The 24337-nt window shown below is 44.0% G+C and overlaps 3 protein-coding genes and 1 non-coding gene across 6 annotated transcripts in view; 1 reads left to right on the top strand and 3 right to left on the bottom strand.

Annotated features, from left to right (window-relative positions):
- Positions 1-650: 650 nt before the first annotated feature.
- Positions 651-4832, bottom strand: CCDC17 (coiled-coil domain containing 17). Its single transcript, XM_045545543.1, is given in 14 exon segments — positions 651-940; positions 942-1030; positions 1317-1427; positions 1497-1707; positions 1871-2074; positions 2197-2294; positions 2396-2556; positions 2823-2936; positions 3180-3298; positions 3382-3465; positions 3743-3905; positions 3995-4217; positions 4314-4388; positions 4471-4832. Coding segments are annotated over 14 exon segments (1887 nt in total). The 5' UTR covers positions 4645-4832; the 3' UTR covers positions 651-879.
- A 1379-nt stretch (positions 4833-6211) lies between these two features.
- LOC123634196 (centriole, cilia and spindle-associated protein-like) lies at positions 6212-7750 on the top strand. The gene has a single exon (XM_045545536.1). It carries the CDS (start codon positions 6287-6289, stop codon positions 7058-7060), a length of 774 nt encoding a protein of 257 aa, XP_045401492.1. The 5' UTR covers positions 6212-6286; the 3' UTR covers positions 7061-7750.
- Positions 7751-9503: 1753 nt separating this feature from the next.
- Positions 9504-24337, bottom strand: part of GPBP1L1 (GC-rich promoter binding protein 1 like 1) — a 53245-nt gene continuing 38411 nt past the window's right edge. For all 3 annotated transcript variants that reach the window (XM_045545534.1, XM_045545533.1, XM_045545535.1), the window contains exons 6-12: positions 24248-24320; positions 21721-21914; positions 14526-14666; positions 13918-14076; positions 12211-12335; positions 11244-11346; positions 9504-10404 (exon numbers count right to left, since the gene is read on the bottom strand). In XM_045545534.1, coding sequence (XP_045401490.1) covers positions 10252-10404; positions 11244-11346; positions 12211-12335; positions 13918-14076; positions 14526-14666; positions 21721-21914; positions 24248-24320 — 948 coding nt within the window. In that variant the 3' untranslated portion in view covers positions 9504-10251. The remainder of the gene's footprint in view (positions 10405-11243; positions 11347-12210; positions 12336-13917; positions 14077-14525; positions 14667-21720; positions 21915-24247; positions 24321-24337) is intronic.
- LOC123636330 lies at positions 22498-22625 on the bottom strand. Its single transcript, XR_006734509.1, has one exon. It is a non-coding gene; the product is annotated as a small nucleolar RNA ACA64 (small nucleolar RNA).

Raw genomic sequence — 24337 nt, 5'->3', positions numbered from 1 at the left:
ATGGGACTACTTTGTTGCACTGTACAGACAGGTAGGTTAGAACTTGTCTTTAACATCCAAAGTTGAAGGCAGAGGGAGCTATGTTGACCCTCAAGTCAACCCTGTTTTCCAGAGGTTTCTCCTCCCCCCACCCCCCAATAATACAAGAGTAGTAAAAACTGGAGTTTTTTTTGGCTGGTCAGTGTCTCATGGCTGCAGAAATCTCTGGCTTACCCTGGCTTTGAACTTTCTTCCTGAAGATGTCTTTGCAGTGCATGTTCCAGGTCCTGAGGATCCTCCCCCACCTCTTTCTTGGTCAGGACAGTCTTGACATCCTTTGGTTGACAGTGGGATCTGGGGCTAGGCTCAGTATCTAATTTCAGCTAGATCTCACACAGGACCCCCTGCCTGTGGGGTGGGGGGAGGAACATCATTAGGCTGCAGCCCTATCTTGGAATCGATTTAGATTATAAGGCTGCAGGAGCTTCCTGGTTATGGAACCTTGAGAGCCTGGGTTTCCTGGGAGAGATACTCAGCAAACAGGAATTTGGATGAAGTCTGGGAATAAAATTTGCTTCAGCAAAAAGCCAAGTGGGAATTACTTTATCCTTTAGTTGGAATTAAAGGATGCCCCCAGTCCCTTTTCAGAGAACTTTATAAGTGCCATATTGTAAATATCTGACATACTCATTTAATTCTCACATCTATTTTACAAAAGCAGAACAGATACAAGTACTTGTGAAGTGGTAAAGCTGTGGTTGGAGCTTCTGTTTTGTACCCGTAACTGCTGTTTGCTTCCAGGCTCTGTGTCAGAACACAGTAGTAAAGCTGCAGGTCTGGGAACAGGCCTCCATGCTAGGCCCTGGTCCTGCGCATGCTCATACCCACATTCACCTGGGTTCAGAAACTCACTGGGGGCGGGTTAAAGCTGAGGTGAGGGCCCAAAGCCTCATCTCTGTCCACTGAGAGACTCTTCTGCTGGAGGTGGGGGATCAGCAAAACCAGCCGTGGGGGTGAGGGAGTTGGCACCCAGTGAAGGTGAGCTGGACACCTGTGGAATGCGGAGAAGGGAGGTCTTTAGCAAAAATGTAGAGGTTAAGTGCACAGGTTTTGGAGATAGGCTACTTTAGAGTCCTGTCCCACTTACTGTGAACCAAATTAATCTGGTCTTTGTTTGATTTCCTTATCTGTTACATAATAGTATAATATTTACCTAATAGAAATGTAAGGATCAATAAGTAATGCACAGAAAGACTGGCACATAGTGGTCAGTAAAGCCTGGCCATTAACTACACCAGCCACACCTGTGGTGTCCCTAGCTCTAGTTGGACCCTCACCAGAGGTGGGTATTGGTACTCATGGGCACTTGCTGGATTGATTTCTGCCAGTGTCTGGACAACTGCATCTCTTGCATTCACCAGCCGCAGGAAAAGCTCAGCCTGACCTGCCTGGGGGGAGGAGAAATGGTACTACCTCTGTCTCTTGGAGTATGCCCAGTCCCCACCCTTCACACTCACCTGGGGACTCCCATTCATCTGTCCAAGGCTAAGGCTAGGGTCCAGAGGACGGGCCTGAAGTGGAAGGCGCCAGTGGCCACTTAGCACTCGCTGATCTCGGTCAAAGAGCACAAGTGAAGCCCAAGCCTTTGGCTGTGGTGCCCTAGCCCATGCCAGTCCCTGCCAGGCCTGTAGCTCACAGACCAAGGATACTGGTGGTGAGGGTAGCAGTCTGTAGAATAACCAAAAAGCAGCATCAAGCCAGAGCTGCAGACCCTTCTCTTAGGACTCAGCCCTCAGAGCCAAAGGCTTCTGTATACAGATGAGAAATTTAGCAGAAAGAGGGACAAGCCTCAATTGTGGCAGAGTACCAGTCATGATCCCCACCTACTGACCTGGGCACAGGCTGCCTGCTGGCAAGGATGGCACAGTTGCCCATGGGCCCAGGAGCTGGAGGTGGGGGCAAGCAAAGGGCTGGGGGCAATGTTGTGGTCCCTCCTGTATCCTGGCCATCTCGTGTCAAGCCAGTCATTAGCTGCACCCAAGTCCAAGAAGACTCAAGGCCCCGCAGGAAGTCATAGAAAATGACCAGGCCAGCCCTGGGGAACACAAGTCTAAGCACATGAACACCCAACTTTTCTCACCTTCCCTCCCCTCTGCCAGCTTATCTGGCCCTGGCATTAGCCCAGTCATAGATGTCAAAGGAGGGGGCAGGCCTCACCCAGGGTCATAGGGTTCAGGGCCCAGCACGTCAGATGTGGGCAGGAGGAAGTGTGGGTCCAGGCCCAGGTTCCTAGTCATTGTTCCAGGAAGCTGTGACTGTGGGCGAGAGAGTTGACTCCTCCAGAAATCCTTCTAGCTGCCCACGCTCCCCCAACTGCTCAGAGCAGAGCTGCCCCTGCCCCATTCCCGGTCCTCACAGCCTTTGCCAAGCCAACCAAGAACGGAAGGTCTGTGGAGCCTGGAAGTGATGGCAGCGGGGGTGCCACCGGCGGCGGCGGGAGGAGTGGGGGATCTCTCCTCCCCTTCAGTCGTAGGCTGGGACCCCTGGGACCTGCCAGGGGTCGTGGCTCCCCCGGCCCTAGGAGTAGAGGAAGATTTAGGGTGCCCCCGAACTGGAGAAAGCAGGTATCTAGGCTGAGATACCCTTTCCCCGAGAGCCGAGCCTACAAATGGCTCCGCGAAGTCACGGGGTTACAGAGACACAGACACACGGAGATGCGGTGGACACGAATGGAGGGGGCACAAACTTGGGCCTCATTCCCTACCCACGGTCCCTCCACCCTCTCCCTGAGCCCAGGCCTGCTGGAAAGGGCTAGGTGGGATGGGGTTGGGGTGCTTACTGACCCCAGGGCGCCCGGCCCGCGCCCCTCTGCATCTGCAAGGCCAGGATTTCTGCCTCGAGGCGTTGGTTTTCGGCCTCCACTACTAGAAGCTCCTCTGATTTGGCTCCTGCCCTTCCTGCCATAAATAAGTCTGACCTGTCACCTTTGACCTCTGGTCTGGCTCCGGCTATGAGCAACTCTCCCCCGTTAGAGCTCTCTCGACAAGACTGGACTTGTCAGCTACATTTTAGTCACTGTCACAAAGATCACCCAGGTTTCCTACCTCGGGGCTTTCGCCCATGCCAATGGCGCCCTCCCTCACGTTCTTTTCTCCTCCCAGGACTAAGACCACTGATGCTGAGGCCCCCCCCCAGTTCACCCCTGCGGGTCCGCGACCGTTGCAGCTCCAGTGCTGATGCCTCCACTTGCAACTGCCACATCTGGCCCAGAACACCCGGGGCCCGACCCCCGCCTCGAATATAGGCCTCGCGCAGGGCCCTAGGAGTGGGGGACAGCAAGGCAGTCTTTCCAGGACTCAGCAGCGCTTCGCCCCACGCCCGTCTCCGGATCCCGGCCCTCACCCGATTTCGGCAGCCAGAGTCCCTGGTTTGGCCTGTAGCACCGGACAACAGAGTTCTGCCTCTTGCCAGGAATTCAGTCGGGTCCTGGGGTGGGGACCGACACGCAGGGAGACACCATCAAGGACCTTAACCCCGGACCTACAGCCACCCCGCTCCTTCCCGCCCTAGCACACCCGGTCTTCCAGCTGCGCCTGGGCCTGCGCCCTCCCGCCCCCGCCGCAGGCTCCGCCCCTACCGCGGGCCCAGGCCCCGCCCCCGGCAGCAGGCTCCGCCCCGCCCCCGCCTCCGCTTTCGCTTCGGCTCCGGCTCCGGCTCCGGCTCCCGCCGCCCGCTCCCAGGTGCGCCTGCAGCCGGGTCTCACCCTAGCTCTGGCTGTAGCTCTTGAACGCGCGTCCCTAACACCTCTAGAGCTCCCCGCGTCCGTCCCGCCTCTGCCCGAAGTTCTCGAAGCTCCCGCTCCAAGCCGAATAGGCGGGATATTCCGCCCCGCGTCCGGGCCACCCCTTGGAGGCACCGGCTCAGTTCTGAGGAGTGTGGCACCGAGTCAGAACGGGTCCCAGCAACCTCGAGTCAAAGGGCAAGGGGCAGGGCGGGTCCTCAGTCCCCCCTTCACCCTCGCCGCGTCGCTCCAGGGCCCGGCTCTGTGCTTCAGTCTCCGCCACCCGCCTTGCGCGAGTCGCCTGCAGCGCCCGCAGCCGCGCGCCCGGGCTCCCTGCAGCCTCGCAGGCGGGCCACTGAGGCGGCTCCTCTGACTGTCTCCAGACCGCTGCGCACCCCCAGGGGGCCTCTGTTATCCAGGGTCGCATTTCCTGTAGGGACAGCCGCAGCCACTGCACCTGGAGATAGCAGTGGTCGGCCATCTCTCTGTGTCCCATGTACGATCTACAGTTTTGGGGACGTTTCGAGCCGCGGGGAAGGGCAGGTGGGTGTACCTCCTCTGTTAACCTCTTTAGCGCAGATTTACTGGCCTGCTGTTCTTGGAAGCCCTGGAGTTCTTGTGGCACAACCTGGGGACAGGGCATAGGATGAGGAATCGTGAGGATCTGGCTCACTTGAATACCCACCTGTGGCCACGGAGGAGACCCTTACCGCGGCACCCTGTGGTTCAGTGGCTACTGAAGGCTGTGCTCCAAATGTCATCTCCTGGGTCACGCGGCCAATGCAGAAGCGCTGAGTGTGGGTGGCTAACAGGGCCGACGACCGGAAAGCCATGTCACAGGTCTCACAGGGCAGGAGTCCTGGCTCCCCGGAGTGGGAGTCCATGGGATGGGAGCTGTTTCCAGACACCAGCCGAGACCTGCAGAAAAAGGGACAGAGAGCAGGGTGAAAGGCAGGAGGATGAAAGGCAGAGAGGTAAGGCCAAGTCTATTAGGTCTAGGAGAGCTTCAAGTTTATGTTTGGGGAGGAGCCTTATTTAGCTCCCTGGGCAGCAACCACAGGCCTGGGCAGGTCAGGAAAATGGGTGGGGAAACTTTGGCCACCTTTGGGAGGAGCCACTGGCTTGAAAAAGTGTCACAAAGTTTGTACTAACTCATTGCAGAAACTTGGGCAATCTCTTAATACTGCATCTTGGTTTCTCTGCCTACATTAAGAAAAAGGCAAAAACAGCTGCTTCCTAGGCTAGCTGGGCCCTTACCACTTACTCTGTCATTGGTCATTTAGTAGAGTATGTTCCAGAGAACACCTGGGAGAGGAAGCAGTCTGCCCTTCTCACATTCTGGCTGGAAGTCATGTCTTTCTCCTGACCGAAAGCTCTTCCTAGCAACATGCTTCTCTGGAAGCATCCACAGCTTTGGCACGATCAAATCACACTGGGATAGTGGTCTTTCCCTAAGTCCCATTCCCTCATTCCTGTTTTTTCAGCTGTAGAAGGATCCACAATTAGTGTCATAATTTAACTGGAAAGTTTTCTCTTAGTACATAACAATGTCTTAAAATAGATGCCATCTTACATTCAATGGAATATGTTAATGGTTCTTACTGTTCTGTCACAACTGTTTGCACATGGATTGCTCATACTACTAGTAATAGGGACTATATAGTACAGTATGGCAGGCAGGGTCCCTGCCTTCCTGGCCTTTAGCATCTAGCAGATATCCTGCTGGTCTCTCTGCCTCGTACCTTTATTTATTCCCTCTGGTTCACACTATAGGTTAGTTATCTTCCTAACATGAAATTAGGCTTATTATTCCTCTGTCTCCCATTAAAGTATGATCTTAGTCCTCCTATATCCATTAGGGACTAATTACCATAGGGACAGCCAAAGAATGCCAGTGCTAGATGTTTAACAACTTCCACTTGTCCATCAGATCTTGGCCTAAAGTTTGATCTTTTCTAAAATAACTGTTCTCTCCCCTACTGTGTTGGGCACTCCTGGGATCCCCAGAGCCTTACACAATGCCTAGGACATACAGCAGAGGCTTAGAAAGTATTTGTTGAGTGAGAACACCCTGCTTCCTCCACTGGCCACCCAGCCAACACTGGCTAGAGTCTTTTACCAAGTTCTTATTTAGGAGGAAAACCAAGGAAGAGACTTTCCTTAAAATATGTACGTTGGTAAAAACATGGGCACTGCAAATGTTTCAGGAAGTAAAATTTGGTTTCTGACTTTATTACTGACGATTTATTGCACAGGTTTTTCCACATCAAAAAATTATCTGCTAAAGGGAGAAACAGGTGTGTGTGTGTCTGAATTCACATTTCCTCCAAGCTTCTAAAAATATTTTCCCTAAAAAAGAATCCATTCATCTCATTTTGAAAATATACTTCTTGATAAACGTCACGGCGGGCGGGGCGGGCCTGCGGGGCGGGGCGGGGCTCGGGGCGGGCCTCTGTGTCGTGTCCCGGGGTCCGTGGGCTGCGGCGCGGCGCGGAGCGGCGGGCACTCGGGCCTGCGGGCAGCATCATGTCCCCGGGGAGCGGGGTGAAGAGCGAGTACATGAAGCGCTACCAGGAGCCGCGCTGGGACGAGTACGGGCCGTGCTACCGCGAGCTGCTGCACTACCGCCTAGGCCGCCGCCTGCTGGAGCAGGCGCATGCGCCCTGGCTCTGGGACGACTGGGGCCCAGGCAGCTCCTCGGACGACTCGGCGTCGTCCGAGTCGTCTGGCAGCGGGAGCCCAGCGCCCCAGTGTGCTCCGGCCTCGCCCGCGGAGCAGGAGGAGACGGAACGGGGGGTGCACGGGTTCCCGGAGGAGCAGGGCGCAGAGGCCGGGGCCGCGGAGGACGCGGCTCTGCCTGCACTGCCAGTGAAAGATGCAGAAGAAAAACCGGAACAAATCAGAACAAAAGAGACCGATATATTACCCACCGGTACCGAACCACGACAACAACGAAGTGCCTTATTTGCCAGAGGAAATAGGGAAGCGGTCAGAAGTCCCCAAAGATCATCAAGCAAAATAAAAGAACACAAGCATCCATTTGCTCTTTATGGCTGGGGAGAAAAACAGACCGACACAGGAAGCCAAAAAACTCACAACGTATGTGCGTCTGCCGCTGTGCATGAGATTCATGAATCAGCATTGCGAGCCAAGAACAGAAGACAGGTGGAAAAAAAGAAATTGGTTGCTCAAAGGCAACGCGCTCACTCTGTGGATGTGGAGAACAGAAAGATGAAGTCTTCCTCCTCGGAGAACCCGTGGATGACAGAATACATGAGGTGCTATTCGGCCAGAGCCTAAAGAACCAGTCACGTGGACAGCCTCTTAAAAAGTGTAAGTGGCAGAAAGGAAAATCAAAACAAGATGAAAACCATGAAAAGAAACTGGACACAGATTCAAGAAACCAACTGAATATGCAAGGTTTTTCTTAGGAAATTCCTAAAAGATTGTTTTATTTTGATGAATTATTGGTCACCTACCTCGGCAGTAGGGCAGACAGTTGAAGCCATAGACATTGGGTTATTTATGAAGAGAATTTCCTAAATCTTTGATATTCTTATAAGGGTTTAAAGCATCTTAATCTTTTAAAATACTGACACCAAATGCCTTTAAATGGCTACAGATGCTTACAATTCAGTATTCTCAAGTTTAGGTGAAGCCCATTTTCATTCTATTCTGATTAACTTTTCAGATTCCATAGCTGTAAGATGATTCCATCTGACAGCATAAAACTCATTTTCCTTATGTGCAGTTTTCTTTGTAAAAGACTAAGTTGAAAATGAGTTTCAACAATACTTTTAATTCCATGTATAATGAAACTAGAACTTTGGTGGTTCCTGAAAAATTAAACTTATTTGTATTTTAGTTCAGCATCACCTTCATGTAGATTGTGATATTTAAGAATTACCTGGGCCAGGTGAGGGTCACTTTTTCCCTTTTAAATTATCATCTAGGCACTTAATAGCTCAAATACATTCCAACATATGACGATCCAACAAAGTATGTGTGTAGAGTAGTAAAGTTTCTTTTGAGTCAAAGACTGTCACAATTTTCATTGCAAGATTTTTTTTTTAAGAACACAAAATGTGGACTCAGTCACTTGTTATACTCTGGCTTTTTGGCATATGCCCATTGTGGACTTTTGCCTTTTCACAGTAATAGCTGGCAGCGACATTTAGAATTTATAATCTGAAATTGCATTTAGCAAATTGTGATCTTTTGGCCCACTGGGATGGGGACCATTAAGATTAGGCATGTTGCCCGCCCCCACTTCCTCTACTTTTTCTTCTTTCTTCTACAGAACTTAACAATGAAGTCTTGATGATGTACAATATTCAGACTTTAGGTTGAAATACACTGCTGTTTGATTCCTAGCTAGTAGATCTATCTACAGCTTACTGTGAGAGAACGGTGGTGTGTGGCTAAGCACAAATGTATGTAAATAGTGCTGCTTCTCTTTAGCATGTTTGTTTTTGGAGCAGAAAAATGGTTTTAAAAAACATTGGTTTCCATCACATGAGTGGAATCTTCTCCATCCTGCAGACAGGAATCTACTAGAAGGATGTGTGCTAAGTTCTTTACAAGAGATAAGAAAGGTACTTTGCCTATGCCAATTTAGCACCTGAAGATCTGTGAATGAAAATTTGGCACTAGATGTGAGGCTGAGCATTTCCTTGATATTTTACTTTGGATCTTTGAAGTATGACAGTCAATTTTTAGAACACAGAATGGTTAACAATTTCATTCCACATAAAATCTTCACAGTGTCATTTTAAAACTGTATTAAGCTTTGAAAACACATACTGAAGTATCATGAGCTTTTTAAAAGAGCTTGTAAAATATTTGCATAGTTTTGAGGTGAATTCTTTTACATAGAGAGCTCTCCTAATCACTGAGATGTATATTTAATAAGAAGAAATTCTACATGTTGTCTGAAACAACCCTGCTAGTAATTCTGGTGAATTTTGGTGTTAAACTATTATATTATTAAAGCCTTTAAACATTGCAGGTACCTAAAGATCACATTAATGTGGCAATTGTGATGGTGTAGCTGACTGTGAAAACTATTCCTTTTAACATAACTTCTTGCATGTTTGGTGTTAGCCATCAGCTCAGATGTTTGTGTTGTACCTGACAATCTTAGGAAAGATGGCCTTGGGGAGTTCAGGCCCACACTGATGGACTGCCTTAGAAACCTGACTTCCTCCAGTCTTACTTTGAACAAGCCAGACTTTCTCTTGTTTAGGAAACAGACTTGTATTTAATGTGCTTACTACTGAAAACTCCAGATGGAGATAAAACCTAGAAGGCAAATACTGGTCAATTTCTTTCCCGTTCTTTGTTAAGTGGAGGACAAACAAACAAGATTACTAAACTACTTTTAATGTGCAAGAACAATGAATAAATCAGTATAATTAATTGTGAGTCTTCCCTCCCAAGTCCAAGTTCTTTGTTGGTTAGGGTTTCTTTTCTTTCTTGTTTTAAGGGTGACAATTACCTTTTGAGCCTATGAAATTTTTTAAGTTGTTACAATTTGATGGTCCTATTTTTTCCTTCTCGTTTTAGAAACTAATGTGATTGTAATCATGTTCCTAATTCCTGGGACAACTTGCAAGACAGTAACATAGTTTGAAATTACCTTTCAAGTTGAAAAAATCTGAAACTATGTGAGAATCCAGTGATAGATAAAACTTAAAAAAAAAAAAAAGAAAAGAAAATATACTTCGTACACAAGACAATCCAAACTGATGCAAAATATTTATTCCAAGTTAGTTATTTTATGCAGTAGTTTTCCCCCTCAACAGACCTGTGATAACCACATCTTTTAAATCTGTAAATAATGTTATCAAAATAATCTTAATCTTTGAAATCTCACAAAAATTTATATTTTACAATCCACCCTGAATATCAAGGCTGCAAGAATAACACAACATTTCTTATATCCAAATATTTTACAGCTGTACCCAAAAAGGAAAAAGAAAAAACAAAACAAAACAAAAAACCACATATATGCTTGGTTAAGGGCTAAAGTTACCCGAGCAGCCAAAAATAAAATAAAATATCCAAATTATTAGCATTAATTTAATACAATTATAACTTCAATAGTCACTTTGTCATTGACAATGATTGCTTGAGCACAGGGGTGAGTGCCCCAAGGGCTGGTGGTAGAAGCTGTTGCTGCAGACCAGTGTCTCCTCTCTGCACTGTCAGCTCCCACCTGTGCATCGCCCCATATGGACTGTGTGTGTGTGTGTGTGTGTGTGTGTGTGTGTTTGTGTTTTAAGTCTTTCCCACCACACAAACTTCTCTATTAAGCAGATAACAGGGAAGAACAAAAGCTAAACAAGCCAATCGCTCTCTCTTTGGGATATGCTTATTTCCCTTGTGCATGAAGTATTCAACAACATAAGAAAAAGAAAAGAACAATTTCTTTTGTATAACTCCCTAAACAGAGTTTACTGGGTCAGATTTAACTGTGAGCATTTATATGCCTACTTCCAGGCATCGTCATCTGATGTTTCACTGCTACTGGTTTCCGTCTCTGAGTCCTCAAACTCTGCTTTACAAGTGCTTCTCCAAGGGGAGAACAGGCTGGAATTGCGGCTCTGCAAGAAGCCATTCTTTCCAAAGCCATTTCTTCTCAGCTGTGGTTAGCAAGGGAGAGAAAGAAAAATGAAAAATCATCAGTGACTGCACTGACCCGTGGGCCCTGGGCAGGTCTAGGCCTCAATTTAATTCTGGGTAGAATGTGTGTGTGTAGGGGATCCTTCTGGATCCTCTGTCACAGCAGTGCTTTTCCAACTTTAATGTGCAAATGAATCATGTAAGAATTTTTAAAAAATGCAGATTCAGTATGTCTGGGGTAGGGTTTGAGATTCTGTATTTCTTATATCAGACTATATGTACCTTGTTCCTTTTTAGGACTTATCCAGTTGTAATTTATGCTTTATATACATATGCCCCCAGAATGTTAAGTTCAAGGAGGTTTTTAGAAACCCCGTTTGTCTTGCTTGTCCTAGGATCTAGCAGTTTTTTTATTCAGAGAATCCAAGCATTTGTTGAATAAACTGACAGAAGCTGTTTGGCTTCTTATCTCGGGCCAGAGCACCAGAAAGAAACTACAATACAGGGAAGGAAGCAGAGGAAGGTGATCCTGCTTCCCTGAAGACCAAGACCTCAGACTGTAACTCTGGAACACAGCCTCGTGGTTCTGATGCGAGAATAGAGCTGTGAGGATGAAAGGAAGTACTACTCTCTGGAATCTGCTAATCACTGACCTGGGCTTTGTATTCACCACTGGGGATCCCTATTGTCCAGGCAGAGAAAGATGCCCCACTACATTTCTGCTATGGTAATTTATTTTATATTTGCTTTTTCAAAGTTTTTCTCTAACATTAAATTAGGGCTCCCTAAGGGAAAGGACCATTTTGACTCCTTCTTCTTGTAGTCATTAACAGGACTCCGGGAAAGGTTTCTGACATACCTGCTCTGTCTTCATGTGGAATTCTTTGAGCTCATCCTCTGTGAGGGGAAGGCAATTCTCATCATTTTCAGGATATTCCTGCCACCCCATTGCTTTCAATAACCTGGCAGAGGCAGAAGGACAGGCAAAGAAAACATGACACCATTAAACCTAAGGCCACCCACCACTTTCCACAGAAAACTTTCCTGCCCTGAGGCAATGGATGCTAAAAGAACTTTGTTTTTTTCCTAGTGAGACAAGTTTTAATTATGGCTACTCTGGTGCTTGTAGCTAAATGGAGGCTCTCCACAGTTTAGAGAATAACTACAGAACAGGCAGAAATAAAGACAGCAGAAAGAAGAGAGCCAAACTGCAAGGGTTCTCTGTCCCACAGACCAAAACAGAGGAAGAAATCTCACTTTTCTTCCTTGTGAGCAAATTAGCATCCTGGACTCTCTTATAACCTTGCTGACCTCTAAAGTTCCTCTGGACAGGAACCTCCTTTAGAAAGGTATTGCTGTACTTGGCAGGCCTGACTGCTAGCCAGTTGCTCAGACAGCTGGCTGTTATGTGTTCAGGGCCCTATTTAAACAACATGTTTCGTGCATGGGGGTCTCATGCTTCCAAAGGCCCCTTAAAAGCATCTTATGGTAACTGCTCACTTGGGACAGGAGGGTCTAAGGAGCCAACACAACAGTCCCAGCAAACAGGTTCCCGTCTTCTCCCCTTCTCTGAATACAGCCATAAACTGAGTCTGAAATTAAAATATACGAAAGCCTTGGGGAGGAGATTGTGAAAATGCTGGCTGAGTCTGTGAGAGAATAGCTGGTGGGCAACAGGCCAACCTGGGGGCCTACAGAGAGAACAATTACGATGCTCAAGGGCACTTCTCTCTGTATGCCTGACTCTATCTGAGATGTCTTCTCAAGTATGTTTGAGGTCCTTACAGGCCATATACTACATGCCCTGTGATCTCCTCCTCACTTACCTGTGCTCTGCTTCCAAAGAGTGTGAGAGAACCTCCCCTTCTTCCACTATAGGGAGAGCAAGACCATTCTGATGACAGCCTTCCTTTCCATTTTCCTTTGGTTCAGGTGTGCTGTCGTCCTCCAACTGCAACAAGGAAAAAGAAGGACATAGTTGCTATAAGGTTTCTTTGTGACAAGATAAACAACCTTCACAATCAAGGAGTCAGGAAGTGCTTTCTAGAAGATAGCCTCAGCCCATAGGTTTCCCCTACTTACAAATGAGGACCAGCTCTATCAACAACAAACCGATTCTAAAGTTTATATGGAGAAGCAAAAGACCCAGAATAGCCAACACAATAATGAGGAGAAGAATAAAGTCAGAGGACCGATACTACTCAATAGTAAGATTTACTACAAAAAGAATAATTAAAACAGTGTAAGAAGTGCTCATAAGATGTGTGCAAAAAAAAAAGTGTGGTATTGGCAAAAAGAATAGACAAATAGTTCAATGGAACAGAGCAGAAAGGCCAGAAATAGACCCATAAACAGTCAACTGACTTCTGATGAAGGAGCAAAGGCAATACAATGGGGAAAAGATATTCAAGTAATGGGACAACTGGACATGCACATGCAAAAAAAAAAAAAAAAAAAAAAATCTAAACATAGATCTTACACCCTTCACAAAAATTAACTCAAAATGGGCCACAGACCTAAATGTAAAATGCAAAATTATAAAACTCCTAAAGATAACACAGGAGAAAATGTAGATAAACTTGGGTATGGCAATGACTTTTTAAGATCCAACAGCAAAGGCACAATCCATGAAAGAAACAACTGTTAAGCTGGACTTCATTAAAATTAAAAATTTCTGCTTTGCAAATGACACTGTCAAAAGAATGAAAGGACAAGCCATAGACTGGGAGAAAATATTTACAAAAGATATATCTGATAAAGGACCGTTATCTACGTTACACAAAGAACTCTTAAAACTGAACAATAAGAAAAAAAAACCCATTTGTACAGAGGTAATGCACTGTATTAAATATGTAAGGTCTTATCTATATGGGTTTGATTAAAGAAATTAATGAAGCAGTCTCTAAATTAAAAAAAACAACCTGGTTAAAAAACACACGTATCACCAAAGATAGATGGATGCTTCACATTATATGTCATCAGGGAAATGTAAATTAAAATTACATGCTTATGGGAGGGCCAAAATCTACAACACTAATAATACCAAATGTTGGTTCAAGATGTGGAGCAACAAGAACTCTCATTCATTGCTGGTGGGAATGCAAAATAGTAGAGCCACTTTGGAAGACAGTTTGGTGGTTTCTCAATAAACTAAACATGCTCTTATCATACGATCCAGCAATTGTGCTCCTTGGTATTTACCCAAGGGAGGTGACAACATACGCCAACACAAAAACCTGCATGTGGATGTTTATGCCAGTTGTATTCATAATTGCCAACACCTGGAAGCACCAAGCTGTCCTTTAGTAGGCGAATAGCCAATCAATCAACCAACCAACCCTGATATGAAATCTCTGGGGAACAAAAGATTAAATTCACTTTACCACAGGCTCTAGAAGGCTGTTATTCCTACACACAGTATCTCTGTACATTTTAAAATCTTGCTACATTTTTATCCTTGACGAAGAAGAAGAAAGCACATAAATAACAAAGGAAAACTCCTATGCTTCCCCAGAAAAACCCTATGCTCTTACATCCTCCAGCTTGTCACAGTCTCTGTTTTCTGAGAATTCTCCATTCCGGTCATCCTTCAGAGTCTTCAGGAACTCGCTCTTCCTGTCAGTGGTTCGGCGGGTCAACTTGGTCAGACGAGAGGAGCTGATCTCAATTGGAGGGGTGGTGCTGGAGGGACTCTGGGCAAATACCACAAATAGGTTGCTCCTGACAGCAAAGAGCAAGAACTGGGATTCTCTGGGTCACTTCTAAATGGCACTGATTTTGAGGAACTGGTAGTCTATTTGTTACTGTCTTACCAAACAACCCTTTTATTTAAACAGACTTCAGTTTTGCAGGGTTTTTACGGTTAAGACTAGGTGGCTCACGTGGCACCTCTTTGCTCTTTCTATGGACACCAGCAAAATGCCAGTCTAACATAAAACAACCTTGGCCTGCCACAAAGCATTTACCCCACCCGGCCACTGCCCACTTGTGGATGATAAAGGAAAACATTAATAAATGACTCGGCTAAGCACAGCTACAAAAGAAACAGTGTTATAGTTATACATGTTACACTGTATACTTAGTATAAGTAAATGGGAAATGGCAACTTTAGAAAAGGCCGCCCTGCTTTATCCTCACTCACCTCTTTGGGAGAACTCAGAACTGCACCACCAGCCAGTACCACTGGTTTGGTAACAGAGATTGGACTGATAAAAGCACACTCCCGGCTAGAGGACAGGGATCCCGATTTGTGTTCCATTCTGTTAGCTTTCCATGCATTGGACTACAAGGGATGAAAGAACAAATCAGTCAGAACAAGCAGGCAAACAGAAGCTCAGCTTATAAACTCATAAAGCAAGAGTGGACTGTTAGGTGGGAACGTTAAGTTTCCAGAGCTTACCTGTCTCAATCTGTCTGGGAGGTAGGCAACCTTTTTCTGAGATTAGGTACTTTCAGAAAAAGGCAGATGGGAAACAAGACCCATGGGATGTTAACAGGTATTTCTCAAAAACAGAGCTCTATTTCAATAAGCCTGGGAGGTGCTATAGTGACCAAAGTTCAATGGTTTCTTTACTGTGCTATTTCTCAAAGCATTTAACTGCACGTAAGAATTTGAGAGGCAAATATACAGCATTGTCTAAACTTATTTGACCCCCAAATATTTTCTTGTATAGTGTGTTTATTAACTTCTGATGTAACCCTGATACTCCACAGACTGTATCAGAAAAATACTCTTTTTTGGGAACTTCAATGGCAAGAGGCTAGTTCCATGCCAGGGTGGATACTGTAAATGGCTACACAATTTTGGTTTAGTCCAGAGGTTCTTTTTCTTCTCAGCCTTCGAGGGTCTGTGTCTATTCTGTCCCTCTGGCCATGGCTCCAACTTTGATGGCAGCACAGTATAGCTGAAATACTCAGTCAACTACACTGTCTGAGGAGACCAAGGAAGACAAGGCAGGTCAATGGGAGTGGGGGTGAAGCAAATGAAAAACTTATTTTGCCAGAAGGAAACAATTAGAACTGAGGCCTCCAGGACAGAGAAAGGGTCTGAGTGAATAGAATCCCTTTTTCTGCGTGCTTTTTGGTTGATGGGTATTAAAGAGGACCTGATAGCTTTAGGAAGGGATTAAATTGACTATCTACCTGGTACCAGGTGCTTCCCATATGTTTTACTTAATTCTTAAACCAATCAGGTATAATAATTATTATGTTGACTTTTTTTTTTTTGACAGAGTCAGGCTAGAGTGCCGTGGCATCAGCCTAGCTCACAGCAACCTCAAACTCCTGGGCTCAAGCAATCCTCCTGCCTCAGCCTCCTGAGTAGCTGGGACTACAGGCACGTGCCACCATGCCTGGCTAATTTTTTTCTATATATTTTTTATTGTCCAGCTAATTTCTATTTTTAGTAGAGATGGGGGGGGGGTCTCACTCCTGCTCAGGCTGGTCTTGGACTGACCTTGAGCGATCCTCCCACTGCAGCCTCCCAGAGTGCTAGGATTACAGGTGTGAGCCACCACACCCGGCCTATGTTGACTTTTTATAGAGAACGACATGAGGATAAGTTACACAGTTTGTTCAAGGTTACTCAGCTAGTAAATGAAACTGCTTTTTCACTATCTAAGAATGCCTTCAAAAAGGACAAACAAGCAGATAAGAGAAACGATGACCCAACCAGAAAGAACATTAATGTTTTTCTCACATTGATGAAAATCTAAAGATGGCTGCTTGTGTCAGGTTAACTACCAAAGATGATGTGTGGCTTTCCCAGAGTTTGTAGAGGGTCACCAGATATCCTGTCTTTATTTTAACATTGCCACCTCAGGACACAGAAACATTTGGGTTTCTGACACGGTAGTACAAAAGGTTTATCACACAGACAGCCTTATATAAAAAAGAATACCTACATCTCTGCCTATTTTATTCCAACTTAATCTTAATTCTCAGTAACTTAAAACACTATGAGATAGCTGACTGCTCACTGGAGAAATCATTATGCCCCAAGCCCCTTTTTTAATTTCTTAAAAATTTTATTACAATTATTTTTAATAGAGATGGGGTCTCGCTCTTGCTCAGGCTGATCTCGAACTCCTGAGCTCAAGCAATTCCCCTGCCTTGACCTCCCAGAGTGCTAGGATTATAGGCATGAGCCACCCTGCCTGGCCCAAAGCCCCTTTTTATTAGATGATTATGTATATAAAAATCCATTAAAGCGAACTGCCTATCAACCATAGCTTTCTTTTAAAAATGTCCTTTCCCTTTTGCTCTAAATTTACAAATCAACTCCAACTTGCTCCATTTCAAATGACCTTGTCTTCTCCTACTGGACTGAAAATTCTGAAATCACTGGAACCAAACTTTCCCCATCCTCATCCCCTCTGCACCTCAAGTACAAAGAAACTTTCTCCTCCCTTTCTAGCATTCTACATCTGTTTGTTATTTTTCCTTAGTGGACTTATCAATTACTTCCTCCTTGTATCATCTTTTTTTCCCCCCAAGACAGAGTCTTGTTCTGTTGCCCGGGCTAGAGTACAGAGGCATTATCATAGCTCACTGCAACCTCAAACTCCTGGGCTCAAGTGATCCTCCTGCCTCAGCCTTCTGAGTATCTGGGACTACAGGTGTGCACACCACTGTGCCCAGCTAATTTTTCTATTTCTACTAGAGATGGGGTCTTGCTCTTGCTCAGGCTGGTCTCAAACTCCTGAGCTTAAGTGATCCACCCACCTCAGCCTCCCAGAGTGCTAGGATTAAAGGCGTGAGCCACCGAGCCTGGCTTCCTTGTATATTTAATCTCCTTCTCTCTAATATGTTATTCTATTTTATCTACAAACATGTTACACTACCTATTGAAGCTAGGGGAAAAAATCCAGACTTATTTCCCCTTCATCTTACATAACACCATCCTTTTATCTTTCACTTGCCCATTAGTGCTTACTACTTAGTTCCCTACAATATTCATATCCCCCCATTTTAGTAAAACAACTCTTTCACATACATAACCAAAAATTTCATCCTTATATTACATTCAAAGGCCAGCTCTTTAAAATCTGTCTTCTTTGGGAAAAGAGATATTGCTCATTACCAATCTTTTTGAACCTTTCCCTCTTCCGCCTTCTTGATTTCCTGATGCTTCACCCTCTAGGTTCTCTTCTAACCTCCTGCGTTCATGTCAGTCTTTTTAATGGATGTGGGTGTTCTACAGTGTTCTAGCCTCAGTACTCTTCTTCTGCTGTAATCTGTTCCTTGGTGAATTTCATTAGAAAAACTAGTTATTTATAACTATTCAATCAGTTTAAATTGTCAAAATTATGTAGACAATATGTGAAATTGTATCCCTACCCCTAACCTCTCTCCTGAACATTTATAAAGGCCTCCATGAAGTTTATTTTCCAAACACTTCCCACATACCAGCCATTGTAGGGGCTGGGCCTAGAAGAAAGGATGGATGGATGAAAAGAACCTGACCAAGGTGAATGAAGGGTCAGGTGAAAACGCCTGCCCGAAGCGGCTTGTTTGCTGAATGCAAAGGTCATCTGAAAACAGCTGACCTGTATGGAAGTTGTTAAAGGAATTAACAGATGGCCCTGACCCTTTGCACGTGTCCTTGGAAATAAATACAGGGAGGAACTTAGCTGAAGAGGCCAATTTCTTTCTCCTTTCGATTTTGGTCTCTCCCCTTCTCACACGGTGTTTTGAGTAATTATTCATTCCTTCCCTACCAAGCTCAGGGGCGAAAAGCAGCCGCAACAAGCCATAATGAACCACTTGCCTTTACCCCAAACACGGCATGTTCTACTTCCATATTTTGGGTAATGATAAGTTCCCTCTTCCCTCTGCCGCACCCTACTTGCTCTCTAACAAACTACAGTACAACTGATTTTAAGCATCCATTTACTGAGTAATTAGGATGTTTCAGAAACTATATTCCAAGTACTTGCTCCAATGCATTGTTGAGGAAAGTTTAGCAAAATTAAATAATGTGCCCAAGATCACAGCCCTAGGGAGTGGCTCAAAGATTCCAACTTAGTCAAGTTTTACTCAGAAGCTTAAAGTCTCAACTACATCTTTACTCTTTATCCCTCAAGATGGGAGGCATTCTGGAGCAGTAGAAAGAGCCCTGGTTTTGAAGTCAGACCTGGTTTAAAAGTCTTGACTCTATTACTTATTAGTGAGTCATAGTACATAATTCTCTACATCCCAGGATTAAATGTGTAAAAGGCCTAGTGAAGGTCTTGGAATACAGTAAGATGTAAACAAATGGCAGTTCTTTTCTTTACTACATATTTGAACTCAGTTATCTCTGAAGTCTTTGAGGACTCTCTCTAGGCACAGCACAAATTTTTTTTATATCTTTCTCTTCGCTTGTCAATGAACTCTTTGGGATCAGACACCATGTATTATTTTATGTCTGCAGCAACACGTTTAGTATACAGATACTCGATGTTAATAACTGTTGCTAATGTTTAGATAAAATGAATGAATGGATAAATCAACAACTGCCTAGTAGTCATCTTACCTCTTCCTTCCTATAACATCTCACATTCAAGGTACCCAGAAACACACCCACTTTTCCTGAAACCTAATCTTCCATAATTATCCCAGTTTCCCAGGCAAGAATGTCCTTTGCTTTCTTCTTGTGTCTAATTTACTTCCCACTATTCAACTCATAAGGGGGCTAAAGTGATCCTAAGCTCTGTATTATGACTTAAAAAAATTTTTATTTTAGAGACAGGATCTTGCTCAGTTGCCCAGGCTGGAGTGCAGTGGTGTGATAATAGCTCCCTGCAGTCTCAAACTTCTGGTCTCAAGGGATCCTCCTACCTCAGCCTCCCAAGCAGCTGAGACTTACAGGAGTGAGACACCACGCCTAGCCCTATATCATGATTTTTATCCTTGTCACTTTTTCATCTTTAAAAGATTTATGAGATCCTTGAGGACTCGATGGCATTTTCTTACTCATTTTCATAGTTTCTATAGTCTAACAGAATGCTTGCAGACATCTCAAATAAACTAACACTTATGAAAGCTCTTTATAAACCCTTAAGGAATGGGACAAACATAAGGTATGCTAATGTGTTAGTAACTTCCATGTTAGGCTGTTTCTTTCTTTATAATAGTTGTTCTTTTCTTTTGAATTCACATTCTTTCCCTTCTAAATCAGAGGAATAAGCATCCTAAACCCTTTTCAAAAATAATTGCACCTGTAAGTTTTATTCCACTCATGTCTTCCTGGCCCATGATTTTTTAATGACCTCTTCTCTTTCAAGTATATTTCAAGGTGTTCCCAGCAGCTTCTTCCAACAGATTTCCTCATCCTTTCACCTCACCCACCACCAATATTCTAGTTCCTTTTACTGTCAAGGCTCAAAGGTATCACTACCTCCACTTCTACCATATAATTCCAAAAGCCCCTGGAATCTTGTTTTAGCCCTACTTTACTCTCCTAAAACTTCAACTCAAAGGTCAGCCAAAACTTTCCAATTGCTAAGGCTTTTTTTTAAGCTATTTTCCTTAACTTGCTAGCAGCAGGTGACAGGTGTTGACAACCCCTACTGGTATTTTAAACTCACCCACCTGGATTTCTGTGATAGCCTACCATTTTTCTTTGTCTGAACTATAATTTCTCAATACTATTATGTTGTTCCTTTCCCGTTCTTTACTACTCTTCCTCTATCCTCTTCCCTTGTAGATCTAAGCTACCTTGAAAGCTTCAATTATTGTCACTGGCATGATTCCCAGTCTTAGATATTTCTTAAGCTCTAGTGCCTCACAAAGAGTCATAACTAATGTTGTACTACTCTGTATTACGAACAAGCACCAAACACACTGCTTACACACAATGGAAAGTGAATTAATATTAATGCTCACTGGTTTTTCTCCTAATCACATAGTAAATTCTAATTATTTGTTGTGCTCACTTCAGCAGCACATATGCTAATTATGTGGCTGGAATTCATTCAAACAATTATTATGTAATTTGTGTAAGTGTGCAAAGGATACAAATATGAAAAGGACCTGAAGCGTGCACTTAAGGAGGTTACAACCAAGTGAAAAAACAAATAGATGCAATAAAAGTACAACAGCTGTTGTGATAAGTGACACAAGAGTGCTATGTGATCAGAGATATTAATTAGATCTTTAGATGTATATGATAGAAAAGGATTCACAGAGAGGACAGCATGAGCTTGAAGAATAATTTCTTCCAAGGTAAGAGAAAAGGGCAGTAAGGTGCAAAGGATGGATTAGATTTAGTCTGTGAGGAATTACGTCACTGCAAAGTAGTTTGGACACTGATTACTGTATTAGGGACTAGCAAACTACAACCCATGGGCCAAAGCTAACCCAAGGCATTTTTGTATAGTTCATGAGCTAATAATCTTTCTTATATTTTTAAAAGTTGTTTTAAAGAAAAAAAAGAGGCATATGCAATGTGCAACAAGGACCATATATAACCAGCAATGCCTAAATTATATGGCCCTTCACAGATAAAATTTCCCAATCACTGAAGGGATTTAAGGAAGGGATGAGGTATATTGTTTTTAGAACCAACATTCTAGCAGTTCTGAGGAACATAAATATAGACAGATGAAAAAAAAGCAGGATATACTATAGTGGTAAATGTGAGATGGTCTTAAAACAATGACAGCATAGAGGGAGTAAGTGATAGGGACTTTTTAATTGCTTGGATGAGGGGAATGACTGAGGAGGAGTGAAGTAGTCAAGGTATTCAAGCTGAGTGATCAGATGGATGTTGATGGCATTAAAAAAAAATTGCAGGCCAGGCACGGTGGCTCACGCCTGTAATCCTAGCACTCTGGGAGGCCGAGACGGGTGGATTGTTTGAGCTCAGGAGTTCGAGACCAGCCTGAGCAAGAGCGAGACCCCGTCTCTACTAAAAAAATAGAAAGAAATTAGCTGGACAACTAAAAATACACATAGAAAAAATTAGCTGGGCATGGTGGCACATGCCTGTAGTCCCAGCTACTTGGGAGGCTCAGGCAGGAGGATTGCTCGAGCCCAGGAGTTTGAGGTTGCTGTGAGCTAGGCTGACACCATGGCACTCTAACCTGGGCAATAGAGTGAGACTCTGTCTCAAAAAAAAAAAGAAACTGCAAATCAAGAGGAGCAGATTTATGAGATGAAGCTAATAAGTATGAAAGGCCTACTAAAAATCCAGTTGGCAGCAGTAGAGAATGTGGAGACAGTATAATACTCTAATATATGTAACAGGTACTAATGAATATCTGGTGAATGATTTAACAGGAAAAAAATTTACTAAACTGATTTATCCCTAAGCCTCTGTTGCGCAAGGTTCTTACACTGATTCTAAATCATACCTTAGAAGGAGGAGGTGCAGGCTTAGGAACCAGGTTCTTATAGACACTTGGAACTATGGATGATGATTTGTTCCCATTTGCATGGTGAGATCCTGGTGAGGTGAATGCAGCAGAGAAGGCAGCAGCAGGATCCTCTTTGGAAACTTTTTTGATAACTAGCATTTTGGAGGGTTGCTTGGCACTAGGTGGGTTTTCTGTGAAATAAAATAGCGAAGAGACAAAACAATGTCAAGCCTGTTGTGTAACATGAAGTGTATGTTTATACTATGGCTTCACCTTCAACAAACAGCTGACAGTTGAGACAGAGAGACAAGCATTTCCTGTTGTGCACTTAATACTCTCCAAAGTAGGACTACTAGGGAATTGTAGGGGAAAAAGGCTGCATATGAAGCACTTGATCCTAAATTCATAAATCAGCCGGAAAGCCTGAAGATGTTAGCAATATTCAAGAGCACAACATGTCTAATGTATAGTGTGGTGAGGCATGAATCAAACAAGAATATATCCAAGGGCAGCAGCTCCTGTCAGCATGGGAATAGAAAGACATGAGGTAATTAGGGAAAGGAGTCTGTCATGGGACCCTCTGACGAGGCAAACTTGAGCAAAGCTATACACCATTAACAAAAAGGAAGGACACTGGTACTTTAAGACGGGAGTCTGCCAACCTCCTCATTTGCTGGCAAATTAATAAATTTCTCTTTCCTCCTCAGGCCACTTGTCCTCATTCTTCTGACAAGGCCTTGAGGACAAGTACTGAGCTCCCCCCTACCCCTCGGCGCCTGTCGGGACCTGGGTTTCACCGCCGCACACGAGGCAGTGGGCGCTGAGCTGAGGCCCCTGTTGGCTCTGGGCACCGCATCTCACCCCTGGCTATGGCTAAAGCCGGGGGGTGATTTTCAACCAATGCCGGCCTTCCCCGCCCACCACCAGCACGCAGTGAGGGACCGATCCAGCAAGACCTACGTCGGACAGCTCGAGAGCAGTGCTGAGCTTTTGGTAACAAGTACAGTATAATTGTGTGTGTACACGCAAAACAATGTAATCAATTAAAGTTTCTCTCATGGATGCAAGGATGGGTCAACATAAAACTTTCAATGACATTAACAAGTTTAAAAAAGAGGAACTCAATATAATCTTCTCAATACACCAAGATAAAAGCAATCAATAAAACTCAATATTCATTTATGATAAATGTTCTCAGCAAAGTAGGAATAGAAGACAACATATTTAAACTCATCGATGGTTTGAAAAATTCATATGAAAGAATAACAGTCTATTAAAAAATAAGAGGAGAAGGTACAGCAATCACCATTAATCCTGTAACACTGGATCCAAAACTATTGTTTAGATATGTTAAAGACTACCCAATAAGATGCATGGCTAGTGAACATGTTTAATGAAGAGACCAGGAGAGTCCAATTTGTCAATGCCCAAGGGTTAGCTTTGATTTGAAATACACTGATTCCTATATGCTAATTTTTTATAAGTCTAGTTATCACCAACATATGCATGTATTTATATATATTTTCCCCTTGCCCTACATAATAAGCATCCTTTATAAATACCAAAAAATAAAAAATCCAACTGGAACCTGGTTGAACAAAATGGTATACTCATAGGATGTGGTATTACATAACCTTTCAAAGAACTACTTTTGGAAAGAGTATATAATAATATGGAGGAGACAGATGGAGTGGTATGTGTCTGTAATCCCAGCTAGGCAAGAGGATCAGGTGGGAGCATCACCTGAGCAACATAATGAAATCCTGTCACTTAAAAAAATATGCACAGGCCAGGCACGGTGGCTCACACCTGTAATCCTAGCACTCTGGAAGGCCGAGGCAAAAGGATCACTTGAGCTCAGGAGTTGGAGACCAACCCGAGCAAGAGTGAGGCCCCATCTCTACTAAAAATATAAAAACTTAGCCAGGCACGGTGGTGTGTGCCTGTAGTCCCAGTGACTCAGGAGGCTGAGGCAGGAGGATCGCTTAAGCCCAAGAGTTTGAGGTTGCAGTGAGTTATGGTGATACCACTATACTCTAGCCCGCGCAACAGAGACTCTGTCTCTAAAACAAAAATATACACACACATATATTTCCATATGGGGGAATGCTTACGATATATCATTATGTATACCCACTATATGTTTAGAAGACAATCACAATATATAAAATATAATTAATTGTTATACGTATATTAGCAATGCTAATTAAAGATTACTTCTTATGAACTTTACATTATTCTCCCTTTACTTAAAGTCTGATTCCAAATTCAGGGTTCTACAGCTCTCAGTTGTCTGTATTCTAACTCTACTGCCACGATTACTTTCAATAGTATTTTGGGGGACAGAGTAACCTGCTATAGTTGTAGACACTTAGATTACTGAAGAATAGAAGTTAGCACGGGCAAATGGATGAGATGAGAAACAAGAGATAAAGAAACAAAAAAGAAATAAAGAATTTTTGCTCCTCTCCCTGCTAAGAAAAATTTTAAAGTTGTACCTTTAAAAACAGCAAAATATACCTACCCCACACTCCAGAAGGGGTCCCAAAAGGTCTGCATGGCTGATTCTGTTTGCCAGCTTCTGGATTCAAAGAAGGCTAGGAAAAAAGGGATA

This window comes from Lemur catta, chromosome 3 (genome assembly GCF_020740605.2).
Source record: "Lemur catta isolate mLemCat1 chromosome 3, mLemCat1.pri, whole genome shotgun sequence".
Taxonomy (NCBI): domain Eukaryota; kingdom Metazoa; phylum Chordata; class Mammalia; order Primates; family Lemuridae; genus Lemur; species Lemur catta.
The sequence above is the reverse complement of the archived record's forward strand: the minus strand, read 5'-3'. Positions and strand labels throughout refer to the sequence as shown.

Coding starts and splice junctions, on each gene's coding strand:
- LOC123634196 (XM_045545536.1), top strand. CDS start 6,287: ATGTCCCCGGGGAGCGGGGTGAAGAGCGAGTACATGAAGCGCTACCAG.